The sequence below is a fragment of the Myxocyprinus asiaticus genome, chromosome 9 (genome assembly GCF_019703515.2).
Source record: "Myxocyprinus asiaticus isolate MX2 ecotype Aquarium Trade chromosome 9, UBuf_Myxa_2, whole genome shotgun sequence".
NCBI classification, from domain to species: Eukaryota; Metazoa; Chordata; class Actinopteri; order Cypriniformes; family Catostomidae; genus Myxocyprinus; species Myxocyprinus asiaticus.
The window spans coordinates 32,475,353-32,489,907 of NC_059352.1; the positions used below are offsets into that span (position 1 = coordinate 32,475,353).

At 38.9% G+C, this 14,555-nt stretch overlaps 1 protein-coding gene across 1 annotated transcript; it reads left to right on the forward strand.

Annotated features, from left to right (window-relative positions):
• The first annotated feature begins 79 nt into the window (after positions 1 to 79).
• Positions 80 to 14,553, forward strand: LOC127446460 (small ubiquitin-related modifier 3-like). Its single transcript, XM_051707395.1, has 4 exons — positions 80 to 138; positions 4,431 to 4,559; positions 13,753 to 13,824; positions 13,910 to 14,553. Exons 1-4 carry the CDS (start codon positions 118 to 120, stop codon positions 13,970 to 13,972), a joined length of 285 nt encoding a protein of 94 aa, XP_051563355.1. The 5' UTR covers positions 80 to 117; the 3' UTR covers positions 13,973 to 14,553.
• Positions 14,554 to 14,555: the final 2 nt, after the last annotated feature.

Below are 14,555 nucleotides of genomic sequence, written 5' to 3' on the forward strand. Positions count from 1 at the left end.
GGGAAGGTTAGGATATGTTTATTATATCCATGGAAATGGGACTCCGGAAATGGATCCTTTTTTAGTGTCGTCACGTCCGGCTGTATTACGTGTAATGTGTCTGAGGCAGATACAGCAATGGCAGACGAAAAGCCAAAGGTGCGTGTGTAGATAAATATGTGTTCTAATATTCACGGCGAGCCTGAATTATTTGATTAATGTGCTCTTTTTTTTAATGGGGCATTTTCCTTTTTCTCTCGCGATAATTGTGAAAATATTGACAGTTTTACACAAAGCTAATGCGCTAATTATCCTGCTCGCTAATGCGCCTAGCACTGCATCTACACTGCAAGCGACATGACAAAACTTGGAGCGCTCCCGTTATATGCAACAAAGCTGTCTAGACCGCAAACTTTACTAGCTCGTGGGACCTACTGTGTAGTTTCACGCTAGGACACTGGCAGTCCGCGTGGAGTGCTATATCTGGACTCCTGTAATCGCTTATTATAATGGGGGTGAAGCGCACGCATTTCAGTGTGTAGACTGCTGCTTTATTTGAACGGGAGTATTCTACTTTTTGCCGCTTAATGTATAGGGCCGGTGTGTTCAGATTCACCCGATAAATTAATACAGTAGAGTTTATTTTCGCCCATTAAGAAAGCGAGTGCAAACTCTCTACGAAAGTCGATGTTCGCTCTAATCCTAGATCACTTAAGTAAAATGGGAATCTCACTTGTGCACTTTACTGCCATAAATCACTTGACTCTTGGCTCATAAGTGTACAATATCCTCTTTCATTCCTCTTGATACACATCCATGCTGCAAACAAACAACACTTATAGTTGTTTATTTGTTTATCATCTGGATTTACACTAACTACGTTTCCATCCAATGATTTTTTGCGAAAAAAGTTTTAGCGCATCAAAATAAAGCTGATGGAAACGCAAATTATCGCTAAAATTTCACAAGTGTCGACATAATATTTTTCCGTATAATTCTAGCCCAAAAACTCTTATGTCAATACATCAAATGTCGCGAAAAACTGGTTTGGAAACACTTTTTGTCAAGAACATTTTTGCGTTAATGCAAATTTAGTCTCACATGACAGAGTTTACCCCAATCGTTAGCCTGTGTTAATCATGATGACAAGGTATAGGATCCTTGAAAGCCAATTTATTGTGCGTGATTATGGATTGATCTGAACGGCATAAAGATCCGATCACTGCAAACATGACACTTCCAGGAGTGCTAACACAAATATCTCGTATCAAGACATGCACATTGACAAGTGCACGGAGAACAAATGAATGGCCACTCTTTGCGATTAATTTAATCGCGGTAGACATCCGTTTATTTATTAAAGTTGCTTTTTCACACCATTCAAAATAATAGGCGGCAGTCGCGGAATTAGCCCACAATACAAAAAACATATAATTTCTGTGCACAAATATGTTTTAAATTAAACATACACTATATTGCCAAAAGTATTTGCTCACCCATCCAAATAATTGAATTCAGGTGTTCCAATCACTTCCATGGCCACAGGTGTATAAAATGAAGCACCTAGACATGCAGACTGCTTCTACAAACATTTGTGAAAGAATGGGCCGCTCTCAGGAGCACAGTGAATTCCAGCGTGGTACTGTGATAGGATGCCACCTGTGCAACAAGTCCAGTCGTGAAATTTCCTCGCTACTAAATATTCCACAGTCAACTGTCAGTGGTATTATAACAAAGTGGAAGCGATTGGGAATGACAGCAACTCAGCCACGAAGTGGTAGGCCACGTAAAATGACAGAGCGGGGTCAGCGGATGCTGAGGCGCATAGTGCGCAGAGGTCGCCAACTTTCTGCAGAGTCAGTCGCTACAGACCTCCAAAGTTCATGTGGCCTTCAGATTAGCTCAAGAACAGTGCGTAGAGAGCTTCATGGAATGGGTTTCCATGGCCGAGCAGCTGCATCCAAGCCATACATCACCAAGTGCAATGCAAAGCGTCGGATGCAGTGGTGTAAAGCACGCCGCCACTGGACTCTAGAGCAGTGGAGACGCGTTCTCTGGAGTGACGAATCACGCTTCTCCATCTGGCAATCTGATGGATGAGTCTGGGTTTGGCGGTTGCCAGGAGAACGGTACTTGTCTGACTGCATTGTGCCAACTGTGAAGTTTGGTGGAGGGGGGATTATGGTGTGGGGTTGTTTTTCAGGAGCTGGGCTTGGCCCCTTAGTTCCAGTGAAAGGAACTCTGAATGCTTCAGCATACCAAAAGATTTTGGACAATTCCATGCTCCCAACTTTGTGGGAACAGTTTGGGGATGGCCCCTTCCTGTTCCAACATGACTGCGCACCAGTGCATAAAGCAAGGTCCATAAAGACATGGATGAGCGAGTTTGGTTTGGAAGAACTTGACTGGCCTGCACAGAGTCCTGACCTCAACCCGATAGAGCACCTTTGGGATGAATTAGAGTGAAGACTGCGAGCCAGGCCTTCTCGTCCAACATCAGTGTCTGACCTCACAAATGCGCTTCTGGAAGAATGGTCAAAAATTCCCATAAACACACTCCTAAACCTTGTGGAAAGCCTTCCCAGAAGAGTTGAAGCTGTTATAGCTGCAAAGGGTGGGCCGACGTCATATTAAACCCTATGGATTAAGAATGGGATGTCACTTAAGTTCATATGCGTCTAAAGGCAGATGAGCGAATACTTTTGGCAATATAGTGTATATGCACAATACTAGAAGAAAAGCTTCAGTGTGCTTTTTTGGAACACTAACATATAGCCCAATTCTATTAAATTATTGTTTAGTTTAATTTTGAAAAATGCTGGCAAAATTCCCTGTATTAAATTAAATAAATTACCAAACGAAAAAAAGTAAATTTTTAGACATATGCCTTTTCTTTACACAAACTTATATTAGCCGTACCCTGTTCCGTAGACGAATAAAGTCGGCTGAAAGACATTTTCTACACTTCAAGACTATAAACTATCAGAACTATTTGTCCAATGCGGAGTTCACTTTCAGAAAACGAGCTTTTGAACCTTTTAAAACGTTTAAATATTTTAAATCTAACCCTCTTTACCTCGGATCCATTTGCTGAACTTCTTCAGAAAATGTAAATTGCATTATGACACATTAATTTTAGATGATAATCAAGTTCAGTTGGTCGTTAAAAGTTGTGGGACAAATATACGGGACATAATGCAGTTGTGATGGCGATGCTTTAGATTAGATGATTGTTCAGAATAGCCTATTGAATATCAGGAATGTATCATATGTAAACCCTGAAATTACACAGCATAAGTTTTTCTTTAATAGCTGTGCACACAGCATATACACATTGATGGATGGTCCTTATACTAAGACCGAAAATTTCCCCACTGCTTGGTGCAGGTTGCCAGCTTGAACAGGGCCATGATGATTCACTTTCGGGTCGGAACCGATGGCAAACTACGATAGGCGCAACATCAGGACCAATATTACAGTCCTGTCAGAAGGGCAACTGCTCCATTTTGATTGAAATTCCTCCTCATCTGATTGCTTTTATTTGTGAAATTAAAATGACAGTTAGCTGGTTAATTTCAATGAATTGTCTCAATACTCTCCCCATTTTACCAAAACCTCGGAGGAAAAAATTAGGGACATCTGGGAGGCAAATTAGCGATAAACACACATTTCTGAATGGAAACAGCTTAAGGGCATATTTCTTTTGCGCTAAACTAAAACTTATGCGACAAAGTGTTTTTTAGGCATGACGTCATCAAGCACACCATTTTTATCAATAAAAGGCCATTTGAATGGAAACAGGCAGAAGACGGCAAATTTCGCAAATAATTTTTTACGCATTTTCACTTTGTCGATAACAAAATAAAGTGAAAAGTGGATGGAAACTAGGCTACTGACACATAGGGAGTGGATTAAACAGTTCAAAAGCAATAGTTTACAGTCACCGATTCCATTGTAGAAAGTCAGCCAAGATTAATTTAATCCACAAGTGAAAGTGTCCAACAACAGGTTGGTTACTGAGATCAAGTGAGAAATATTAGAATGGTCATGACGTGTTCTCAACATGGCAGCCCCCCTGAAGGGAACCTCAATGTAGATTTAAAACACTTTTATAAAGTTTACATTTAGTCATTTAGCAGAATCATTTATCCAAAGCGATTTACAAATGAGGAGCATAGCAAGCAATTTGTCGTACAAATTGTCAACAATATCTGCAGTATCGCACTGCCAAGTTCTCAATGTGGCTAAAATTGGTGATATGATATATGGAGACTTCATCTCATATGAGTGCTCATGATTTTTTTTTTCATATGTTTAAAAATATATTATTTATTTATTTATTTAAAAGTGAAAATTGTTTTTGAGGGGGCAAAAAATCCCACATTTCCAAGGTGTAATTTCCCCTAAACCCACCCCCTTTATTCACAACAGTATTTCACTCTTTATTTCAGGAAGGTGTGAAAACGGAGAATGACCACATTAATCTGAAAGTAGCTGGGCAGGATGGCTCTGTGGTCCAGTTCAAAATCAAGAGGCACACACCCCTCAACAAACTGATGAAAGCATATTGTGAGAGACAGGTAAACTGTTTTACACACATACAACTGCATCATTTAACTTCCCAGAATAATAATTAAAAAAAAATCTTCAGTTAGGTGCATATGAGTGCATTATCTGTATCAGCCACTAAGGGTGCTTTCACACTTGGTTCAATTGCTTGGACCGAACCCGTGTTCGTTTCATCCCCCTGCCCCCGCTGGTCTCTGTTCACATCATATTTTTTTAGGTCCGAACTGCGGTCCGATTTCGTCATCAACGTGAGTATAAGCGGCAGCTGTTTACCACTGTATCTAGGTAACAACTCGAGAAGACATCACTGTGTTAAGTGAAGTATTAAGGTTTGTCTCTTTGGATTTACCATGAAAACTTCCCATGCACAGAACAACACCTGTGTTTGTCTCCCGCGGATGCATTGAATGTGCAATGATGTAATGAATATTAGCGTTTGTCTGCCGCCAGCCTACGGATGCGTTGTAAGAGATGTGAAGAATGTGAGCTGTTCTCTGAAGGCAGTGTATCTGGACACAAGCAGGTATGAGAAATTAGGGTGACCATACGTCCTCTTTTTCCTGGACATGTCCTCTTTTTCAGATCTTAAAAAAGCGTCCGGCCGGGATTTCTAAATTTGTGAAAATGTCTGGGATTCGGCTTTAGTTGCATTATGATGTGCATCTGGTCTAATACTTCATTATGTGTGCGCATATTTGCATTGCTTTAACCCCTCTTTGTAAGTCCCACCTTCTCGCACAACAGTTGGTCGATTATAAGAGGCTTGCAGCAAATATTGGCCAAATTCCTGCTTGTCAGTCTCTCCGCAAACGCGCGAAGCACTGTTGTGTTCGGCATCAAACAGTTGCTTGACAGTAGCAGTAAATGACAGCTGAGTGGAAACAATGCCCAAACGAAAGTGTAAATTTACACAAGATTTGCACCAAAAATTCCCATGCTTTCGTCCAGGTCGAGATCCGTGGGAAGCAGAATGTATGACATGTAAAGCTGGCACTTACAGATGCATCTCAGTAAATTAGAATGTCGTGGAAAAGTTCATTTATTTCAGTAATTCAACTCAAATTGTGAAACTCGTGTATTAAATCAATTCAATGCACACAGACTGAAGTAGTTTAAGTCTTTGGTTCTTTTAATTGTGATGATTTTGGCTCACATTTAACAAAAACCCACCAATTCACTATCTCAAAAAATTAGAATATGGTGACATGCCAATCAGCTAATCAACTCAAAACACCTGCAAAGGTTTCCTGAGCCTTCAAAATGGTCTCTCAGTTTGGTTCACTAGGCTACACAATCATGGGGAAGACTGCTGATCTGACAGTTGTCCAGAAGACAATCATTGACACCCTTCACAAGGAGGGTAAGCCACAAACATTCATTGCCAAAGAAGCTGGCTGTTCACAGAGTGCTGTATCCAAGCATGTTAACAGAAAGTTGAGTGGAAGGAAAAAGTGTGGAAGAAAAAGATGCACAACCAACCAAGAGAACCGCAGCCTTATGATTGTCAAGCAAAATCGATTCAAGAATTTGGGTGAACTTCACAAGGAATGGACTGAGGCTGGGGTCAAGGCATCAAGAGCCACCACACACAGACATGTCAAGGAATTTGGCTACAGTTGTCGTATTCCTCTTTTTAAGCCACTCCTGAACCACAGACAACGTCAGAGGCGTCTTACCTGGGCTAAGGAGAAGAACTGGACTGTTGCCCAGTGGTCCAAAGTCCTCTTTTCAGATGAGAGCAAGTTTTGTATTTCATTTGGAAACCAAGGTCCTAGAGTCTGGAGGAAGGGTGGAGAAGCTCATAGCCCAAGTTGCTTGAAGTCCAGTGTTAAGTTTCCACAGTCTGTGATGATTTGGGGTGCAGTGTCATCTGCTGGTGTTGGTCCATTGTGTTTTTTGAAAACCAAAGTCACTGCACCCGTTTACCAAGAAATTTTGGAGCACTTCATGCTTCCTTCTGCGGACCAGCTTTTTAAAGATGCTGATTTCATTTTCCAGCAGGATTTGGCACCTGCCCACACTGCCAAAAGCACCAAAAGTTGGTTAAATGACCATGGTGTTGGTGTGCTTGACTGGCCAGCAAACTCACCAGACCTGAACCCCATAGAGAATCTATGGGGTATTGTCAAGAGGAAAATGAGAAACAAGAGACCAAAAAATGCAGATGAGCTGAAGGCCACTGTCAAAGAAACCTGGGCTTCCATACCACCTCAGCAGTGCCACAAACTGATCACCTCCATGCCATGCCGAATTGAGGCAGTAATTAAAGCAATAGGAGCCCCTACCAAGTATTGAGTACATATACAGTAAATGAACATACTTTCCAGAAGGCCAGCAGTTCACTAAAAATGTTTTTTTTTATTGGTCTTATGATGTATTCTAATTTTTTGAGAGAGTGAATTGGTGGGTTTTTGTTAAATGTGAGCCAAAATCATCACAATTAAAAGAACCAAAGACTTAAACTACTTCAGTCTGTGTGCATTGAATTGATTTAATACACGAGTTTCACAATTTGAGTTGAATTACTGAAATAAATGAACTTTTCCACGACATTCTAATTTATTGAGATGCACCTGTATGTGTCAGTTGCTAATAAAGGTGCGAGTGATTTAGAAGCACACATTAGCTCTGCAAAGCATAAAGGGTCAGCAAAAGGTGAAAGTTCATCAGGTAAATTAACAGACTACTTTTTGCGACCAGGTAAAATAATCACATTGCTTCATTATCCATGGCCATTCAAAATAATAGTAATAGTAAATGAAGGTACACTCATGGCATCAAATATTTTATTTTAGTACATGGATATTCAAAAGAATGTTGGAAATGTTTATTTATGTTATGCAATTAGAGTGTCTTTTTCACTGTATTAAAGTTTGCATTCATAGTTACACTGTTTTGAACCCTATTATTCCACCCCACCCCAATCCAACCCAGTGATACATTTAGTCCTGGTTCGCTTGGCGTTCACACTGGTATTTTTAACACCGAACCTAAAGTTACGAAACAAAAGGCATCAGGAAAAAGTCAACCTGATTGGACAGCTTTTATGACGTATATTTTGCGACGGAACTTGCCGAACATCCAAAACAATGCTGGCTGCTGGGCTAAATGCGCTCGTTAGATTTATATATTTATATATGGTGGTATTTTTACCAGCTGAGAAAAAACGAAGAGCTAATAAAATGTGTAAAGGAGTTAAAACAGCACCAGGAATTCCTTCGTTGCACACACAAATGAAGAAATGCTGTAAGGACGGCTGACAGCGGATTCGACGCCTGTACCGAACTGTAATGGGCAACATAGCTCCTATGATGAGAAGAACCAGTTATGCTTGAGGTCAGTATTAGGCAAATTACTTCCTGTTTTTGGTCTGTTTAGACGTCTTTGGTCCATGTTGCGTTCATATATCAATCGAACCGCACCAGAGTTCGTTTGGAAGTGGACCGAGACCCAATATTCAAGCGGTCTCGGTCCGCTTGTTTGGTGCGCACCAAGGTTCAGATGGCAGTGTTCACACTTGTTCAAATGAAACACACTAACAGAACAATCGCACCAGAGTTCGTTTTAATTGAACCAAACCTGCCAAGTGTGAACACACCCTAAGGGTGCTTTCACACTGGCAGTTTAGTTCGAAACGGAGCACGGTTTGCATGAAAAATTGGTAATGTGAAATCTGTCATGCGGACCGGGGAGCGCACCGCGGTACCGAACCCGAGACTACCTGTATCGGTTGCAATGGAACTGTAGCGCAATTCGTGTGAATGTGAAAGCAACTTGGTCTCAAGTGCGCACTCGTTCAGGAAGTAAAGTAATTTGCGCAATGCGTTTTTCATTCCTGAAAGTCCCAAAAATTAATGACACCACAATGACATACAAGTACAATCAACACTATAAATACTGTCTGTCTGTCTATCTATCTGTCTGTCTACCTATCTATCTTATAAATACTGTATATAAATACTATTATAGGTTATAAATATAGGGTATAATAGGAGATGACAGTGGCGATAACTTGACCTTGGACACGAGCGTGAGTAAGCGTGCAGTGTAAACAAAGATGCAAATGAATTCCTTGCAATCAGCTGTCTCCTCAAAAAACGCCGTTTGCGAGCAGCAGCAAGCCGCCTTTCCCTGGACATCTGATGAGTTACGCCATGAAGCACACATATATGCTGTTGTCGTTCACTCTGCTGTGCATAATGGCAAAAAAAAACAAAAAGTATGATGAGTCGCGTAGTGTTCTTCATGCGTGTTTGTGATGACATAAGATGAACACAAATGGACCGGGGTTCGATAGAATCAAGTGAGTGTGAAACCAGACCAACACTGCGGGGGGCACCGGGAACAATCGCACTCGGAATCGGACCGCAGCAGACGTGCCCAGTGTGAAAGCCCCCTAAAAGACTGGTAGCCTAATAAAGCCACACCATAAGCAGCATTGTTGCTGCTGGTATTGTTGTCACGATACCAAAATTTCAGTAGTCGATACCGATACCAGTAAAATTTCACAGTTCTTGATTCCAATTTCGATTACACAGAAAAAATAGGTAATATGCTATTGAACACACTCCTTTAGCCTATTAAAATTGTAAATTTCAATGTAAATAATACATAAAAACAATATTATGTTTCCTTCGAGTGTTTCTCAATTAAGGAAACATTGCTTCAAGTTTAACTTTTTTAATCGCGAAGGCCGTGGATGGCCTTGTGTTTTCAATTGTTTACATTCGGCACATGCGTACAGTATCGCTGTATGAAGTAACCTGGTCAACCAATACACCATTTAAAAGATCTAAGGCTGCAGATTCCTTCCAATGAAAGCATTGATCAATCCAAATGACTTTCAGCCAATGATTTCTTATTTTGTGTAAAGAGTGCTCAATAGACAACACAACAACAAAACGGGGAGTCCTTACCTTGTTTGTTTTATGGCAAAGTAGAGTTTGATCCAACAATGATGTCATCCATCTTTTTTGACTGCAATAGTCCATTACACGATATCTATTGTAAATCTTTGCCCAAAAACAGGCAAACTTTTATTTAAAAAAAACATAGAACTTCCATTGTTTATTTCATGAAATCCGGAAAACGTCATCCTTTTGTTTCGATAAACTATGCACATCTAACATGCCCTTTGATAAAACAAACTGCATAAATGCGTTTAGTAGAGTGTCTGGAACAGAAGTATCGCACCTCTGATGTTTTCTGAATAAACTGGCTTCATAGTTTTAGAAAATAGCGCATGAGAACAGCCGATTCTGATGACGTCTGTTCATGCATAGGCAAATTTGTTCGGTTAAAAAAAAAATCTACCAATAGCACTCTAGAGTGTTGTAATTTATGAGGACATGTAACCAGTGAAATTACGAATACGGCAATATGTGGGTGTTGATAGTTCGCATAAATTATTGCATCATTTCATAAGTGAGGGCACTTCTGTGACACTCGCTGTGACAAATGATAGCTGCTGCAGTCTCCCTGACAACGCTGGCCTTTTCAGAAAGGCACCCAGACAAGCACTTAAAGGCTTACAGAAAGCAAATTTTTGCTAGTATCACCTTCAAATTTGAAACATAGCTTGGTAAGACTTGGGGCTTTAGCCTTTTATGTTTTTAGGTGCCTATACCACAGCATTGTGCATTTATTTCATAAGTGTGAAATGTTTTTTTTTTTTTTTTTTGTGTTTGCACTTTATCTCTGTGTTAGTAACAGATTGAGTAATTTTGAAGATTTCATAGTAAAATCTCAAGTGTTGGCTTTCTAAAGATACCTTGATTATGTGTGTAGTCAGAGGGACTCATGAGCAGTAAACCTTTTTTTTTAGGTATGTCATTTAACCCGTTCCTCACCTAAGTGGGGGTGCCAGGAAAGTAGGACTCTAAAATCTGTTTTATTTAATTTTTTTTTCAAATTCCACTTTTCGTTTTAATTTGAATTAAATTTTATCATCAAAATAGTATCTAATCAAATGAATCCAAACTTTAATAAAATAAAAATAGAACAATTAATTTTCAACATACCATTGCATTTTTATTTTATTTATTTATTTTTTTTTTATCAAATGACTGCCTATTACAGTCCTGAATCAACTTTATACTGATATATTAAGCAACATTACGGTAAACCGGAAAGAAGCACACACTCATTGCTCCTGTGTCTTTAGCTGCAATAAGCCTTATGAAACCAAACATCATCACAAAGCAAGGCCTAAATAAAAAAATAAACTATGGATAATTTAATTTTATCTACAGATCTGCTTCTCATTTAAAACCTAGCAGCATAAAATCTGTAATGCATCATATCTAACAATAATTCAGTGAAGACAGCTGAGAAATGTACATTTTACCTCTAATATTTTTCTTTGTACCTGGATTAACGTACATGTATAGTAATTATATATCACTGTTAAAAAGGTCTTCAGCATGTCACAGAAGGCTACATCCACAGTGTGCAATTAGGCAAAGAAGTGTGATGCAGCAGATTACTTCAGGATCAAAGCACATGCTTATCATTTTTTACTTAAAAGAGAGAAGACAAATTTTTTCGGGCAACAGGAAGTGATGTAATTCCAAAAATTTACTGTGGTAAGGTCTTTGGTTTCATGTAAAAAATATTGGAATGAAATGAATCTGTTATTAACTGGTTACTAGCATTTGAGAATCATAGTTCTTTCCCTGCTGTCCACTACCCTGTCCGAACAAACCTAGCAAGCATTGCATTGTGTCAAGAATATTAATTACCCACACAAAATTTCTGCAGCTGTGCAGATAATTTAACAGTGGCGGTATGCCGCTACTGAATGCATATGGGGCATACACCGATCAGCCACAACATTAAAACCACCTGCCTAATATTGTGTAGGTTCCCCTCGTGCATCCAAAAGAGCGCCAACCCGCATCTCAGAATAGCATTCTGAGATGCTATTCTCACCACAACAGTACAGAGCAATTATCTGAGTTACTGTAGACTTTGGCCAGACTGGTTCGAACTGACATTCTCGGTTTACCTCTTTCATCAACAAGGCATTTCAATCCACAGAACTGACGCTCACTGGATGATTTTGGCATCATTCGGATTAAATTCTAGAGACTGTTGTGCGTGAACATCCCAGGAGATCAGCAGTTACAGAAATACTCAAACCAGCCCATCTGGCACCAACCTCTTGGTCTGCACTTGGGGGCTGCCATGTTAGAATCACATGACCAGCTGAATACTACTTGCTTAATCTCAGTAACTATCCTGTTATTTGACACTTTCACTCATTGATTAAAGTAATCATGGCTGACTGTGAATACAAAATTTTTTTCAATGGCATCTCAAACTGAAAACTATTGATTTGAAATTATGCTGCATCCAAGCTGCTAGGTTTCAGTGTAAGTCCAAGATGACACAAAAACAGAAGTTACTGAGTGCACCTTTAAAGTTTTAATGAACAACTGACTTTAACAGAAAGGATATTAAAAGAGACATGAAATTGAAATCGAGGGTGTGGATCTCATCTTTCGACACTTATTAAACGAAACGAGTTGATGCAGCCTAACTCACATAATGTGTATTGACTTACGTGTACAAATATTTATTGAACAAGTTCTCAAATTCAAATCTACAACTTCGAGTTTAGCAATACTTTTTGCCTTCCAACAGATGTACAACAGGTGCATTACACTGGTTAGTATTAGGGATGGGCATTTTTGAGTAATTTTGCATATTTAGTGATGCAGAACCTGAAGTTATAATGCTCGTTCGCAGTCATTATAAAGCCGTCTTCACTTGTAATAGCGATAGGCTGCATCGGTTTAGGACTGAGAGTTTGCTTGACGCAATCTATGTGCAAGTTTTTAATTTCATAAAACTATGACATTTTACTGTACTTGTAAAAGCCTAATTCAACATTTATATTAGACCTCTCTCCCCCACATTAAAGATTAATAGGTCGACCATTATGTTATTTGTTTGCACTTCATAATAGATATTAACATTCCTTTTCTATTAATATTATAATAATAGCCTACTATTTTTAGGTTAATTTTACTGGTATTTTACCATGTACTGTGCATATTTTATTTTACTATGTTATGTGTACTGTATGTACTACTTTTATTTGAAGTAACATTTGATGTACCCAGTTTAACATTTCGTTTTCTAAAACTTAGCGTCATATCATCCATTTCCCAGAGTTGCTGATTTTGTCATTGTATCAACAGACCCTCTTTCAATTGTAGGATCTTCCACAGTTGTCATCATTTTCCATAGATTTAATGTAATGCTTTTCAGTAGGATACTCATGATTATTCATGTGAATTATAAGATGGGAGAATGATGGGAGGCACACAGAGTTGCTTGTTTTTGTCCCCTAAACGGCGATGGCTGGGCATTCTCATGTACAGTAGAGCCCATCTGCCTCCAGCAATTTGGTACTGAATGAAATGTTTCATTTGAAAATCATATCTGATTATACATTATGGATGTTTATTATATCGACAAAAGGGAGAAGTAACTCTCATCTCTTCCTAGCTGTAAAGGAAGCTGTAAAAGATCCGTAGTGAAAGGCAGATTAAAAATGTCATTTAGAGCAGGACCATGTACAGATCCAAATGGAGGAGAGGAGGCATGGCATCAGAAAGACACATCTTTTCATTGAATTAAGCCCCAGAACGAATGGGTGTGACATTTAGAACAAAATCTGGCCAAAAAGGCAGTGCTTTTGTGTTCGTTCAGTTGGAGATTTGATTTCTTATCACTTTAATTCATGTACATAAAGAAATGCACAAATCTCCAGACTTGTTCGTTGTACTTTATTTTCTGAAAATATATATGAGACATGCTGTCATTTAGAGTAACCTACAGTGCCCTCCATCAGCTGGTGGTCAAGTTAAGGCACCGATATACTTCCGGAGAAGTTCTTCGTTCTCTGTTCAAAAGAAGTTCTAAACAGCCGAGAAACAGTATACTGTTTGCAAACATTCAGACACATAAAATAAAATGCTTTAAAAGTATAGTATTGTGCGCAATTTGAGCTTAATTGCCAACTGTGTTGTTTTCAGTGCTATGGTTACTAACATACTAACATACTCTGAAAGATACTCTAGGTTTTGGAACTGAAAGTTGATGTTAACCGCTTACTCGGAGTAAACTTACCCAGTTTAGTCACTTAACCTGCTTTCTGGAACAGACCCCAGGTCTACATTGTCTGTGTTTTTACAGGGGCTCACAATGAGGCAGATTCGGTTCCGGTTTGATGGGCAGCCGATTAATGAAACAGACACACCATCTCAGGTACAGTTCACTGATTTGACCAGTTTTGAATCTCAGCATACATATAATTCAAATTTTAAATTGTGTTTTATGTATCTTTTTGCAGTTGGAAATGGAGGATGAGGATACAATTGATGTATTTCAACAACAAACTGGGGGCCTAATGTAAATAGTAGCTACCTCCGCCCTCCATCACAATGGTACCCATTGTCCTCCTCTTCCTTCCCCTCCCTCTGTCTATTGAATTTTTTTATAGGCTGATCTCCCTTCACCTCTTCAAAAACTTACAGACTGAAATGGCCATCAGAGTTCCCAAATCATATGGACAACATTTTTTTTTTTTTTTTTTAAATATATTTGTGTATGCATCGACATGTTTCAACAGACGAGGACCTAAGTCTGTGGATACTAAAATGCTTTTGATCATTGAACTGGGTGTTCTTTTTTCTGTTTTATTTTATTATGCAGGTAAATAGAATTTTGGTCAGTGTCGGTGCTTAAGTACTGTTTGTTTAGAACAGTTGGGCTTTTATATATTGTATATGTTGATGTAGTGCTCTTTTGTACTCTTTTATTCAGTAACTAGTGTTGTGAAGTGAAATGTGTTCATCAAATTTTGTGTTAAAACAGTTTTACTAAACCACCCTAATTAAACATTATTTGGTCCATTTGGGTAGATGAAATGTCAGTTTTGACTGTATTTTAATTTTTGCTATAAATTTAAATAAAGTGAAATGTAGTCTAAAATAGGG